Here is a 2,624-nt window from a genome sequence, read left to right on the forward strand (position 1 = left end):
AAAATTACTATAGATATTAACACTCCAAACTAACAATACATGTGCTTATTTATCGATAACTGATAATGTTCTAAACAATTTCATTATTCTATCTCATTTAATCCTAATCGTATTTGAGATGTGAGATTAGGATCCCTTTTATGCAGAATGGACAGAGGAATGGTGAGTAGATGGTAATATGGGCTCATAGCCATAGTCCCGCCTTAGAATCTGGGTTCCTCATTTGCTGCTCTTAGGATATTTAAAGGGTTTGTTTTCGGTGAGGACCTCAGTCTGCTTCTGTGGATGCATGGCTTGCTCCACACAACCACACAGCCTCACAGCATGGCCTGAACCTCCAGGAAGATGAAGTTCAAACATTTGGTATGGATTTCACTCCAAAATATGTTTCAGTTGCTTTCTAATTCTCTCTCACATGGAATACATTCCAAGAGGTTTTAAGATCCCATTGGATCCTTAAACAGAAAGGATGGTACAACTTGACTTGTATAACAATGACTACCTTTTTACTATAAGTAACCAGTTCCTTAACCAGCAGCTGTGAATTCTTAGTTTTCCACTAAGTTTGTTGAATTATAGGCAATTTTTGATCCCAGAATCTACAGTCCCATGGCACTTCCTCCCATTAGCACAGTTGGGTTGCTGTGCATCAAGTGTGTGCACACAGACACACACATGCACCACAGCTCACTAAATATTCACTTAAGGTGGTCAGTATCCCATGATTGATCTATTAATCACAAAGCTCTCCTTGGTGCTCTAGGTGAAACCCCATGGCCAACCACACTGGACAGTTGGATTTCATCCTCGTGGGGCTCTTCAGTCAATCCAAGCACGCAGCTCTCCTTTGTGTGGTCGTTGTTGTGATTTTCCTGATGGCCCTGTCTGGAAACAGCATCCTGATCCTCCTGATATACTCTGATGCCCACCTCCACACCCCCTATGTACTTTTTCATCAGCCAGTTGTCTCTCATGGATGTGATGTACATTTCTGTCACTGCACCCAAGATGCTCATGGACCAGATCACGGGTGTAAGTAAGATCTCAGCCCCTGAATGTGGGATGCAGATGTTCCTCTACTTGACAATAGGAGGTTCAGAATATTTCCTTCTGGCTGCCATGGCCTATGACCGCTACGTGGCCATCTGCCATCCGCTCCGTTACTCTGTTCTCATGAGCCATCGTGTGTGTCTCCTCTTGGTGTCCGGCTGCTGGATCCTGGGATCGGTGGACGGCTTTATGCTCACACCCATCACCATGACCTTTCCTTTCTGCAGATCCAGGGAGATCCATCATTTCTTCTGTGAGGTCCCTGCTGTCATGAAGCTTTCCTGCTCAGACACTTCCCTCTATGAGACACTCATGTACCTGTGCTGTGTCCTCATGCTCCTCATCCCTGTGACAGTCATCTCAAGCTCCTATTCTTTCATCCTCCTCACCATCCACAGGATGAGCTCAGCCGAGGGCCGGAAGAAGGCCTTTGCCACATGCTCCTCCCACATGGCTGTGGTCATCCTCTTCTACGGGGCTGCTGCCTACAACTACATGCTCCCCAGCTCCTACCACAGCCCTGAGAAAGACATGGTTGTATCTGCCTTTTACACCATACTCACTCCTGCGCTAAACCCTTTAATCTATAGTCTGAGGAATAAGGATGTCACGGAGGCTCTAAAGAAGATGTTGAATGAGGTGTCTGTCTTTCAGAGAAGTAAGCTTTTTTTACATTAATAGTTTTTCTTCACTCTCTGCATATCAGAAATTTATGATCTTATACCATGCCATTCTTCAGATTCTCATGCCATGTGTGTTATCCCACATTCATCCTTTTTAGAGGAAGCTTTTTTCCCCATATACTCTTTCTGTGTTCAAAATATTTTTACAAGGTATTGAATTCATGTTACATTTTTTTTCTGAATTTGATAACTGCACTGTGATTCTGCGGGAGAATATTCATACTCTTAGAAAATACATAATTAAAATATTTGGAGGGAAAAGTTCACAATGTGCATAACTGATGAGAGATGGAGAGAAAGATATGGCAAGGAAAAGGGGCTATAAAGTTAACAGACGAATCTAGGTGAAAGTTGTATGTGTTAATTGTGCTGTTATTATTCGTGGTGCAAGTCGTATACTTGAAATTACTTAAAAGTAAAGAGTAAAGTGTCCAACATTTCTCCCCATTTTTAGCTCCCAGTTTATGCTTGGTGGCAGTGTGAGCGGCATAACTTAGAAATCACGTTCGTGTTAATGTGGTTGATCACTTCTGAGACAACGCAGTCCTCTGCCTACCTTTACTGAGGGCCCCTTTGTTCCTCAGTAAACCCATGAAGGGTCCTGAAGGCATCTAGTGAACGCTGCTGCCTCTCTGAAATCCTTAGTACTCGTGGTAGACTGGAAATCCGAAACTGCATAAGGTACTGTGTGAAAAAAATATTAACTCCAAATGGAAGGAGTTACATGAACCCCGGTGTTCCATCACGGAGGGAACAGTCCCCCCCATGAGGTGGTATCCGAGCTGAGATTTCATCTGAAGTATTTAACTTATAAAGCAAGCAGAGGAAAAGCATCACACATCCAATCCTTTTTACTCGACAAAAATTTCTTACACTATAATTTTAAAAATA

The 2,624-nt window shown here is 43.0% G+C and overlaps 1 protein-coding gene across 1 annotated transcript; it reads left to right on the plus strand.

Moving 5' to 3' along the window:
* Window positions 1-773: 773 nt before the first annotated feature.
* On the plus strand, window positions 774-1,728 carry LOC102508394 (olfactory receptor 2T29). Its single transcript, XM_006189404.2, is given in 2 exon segments — window positions 774-938; window positions 940-1,728. Coding segments are annotated over 2 exon segments (954 nt in total).
* Window positions 1,729-2,624: the final 896 nt, after the last annotated feature.

This window comes from Camelus ferus, chromosome 3, assembly GCF_009834535.1.
Source record: "Camelus ferus isolate YT-003-E chromosome 3, BCGSAC_Cfer_1.0, whole genome shotgun sequence".
Lineage (NCBI taxonomy): Eukaryota > Metazoa > Chordata > Mammalia > Artiodactyla > Camelidae > Camelus > Camelus ferus.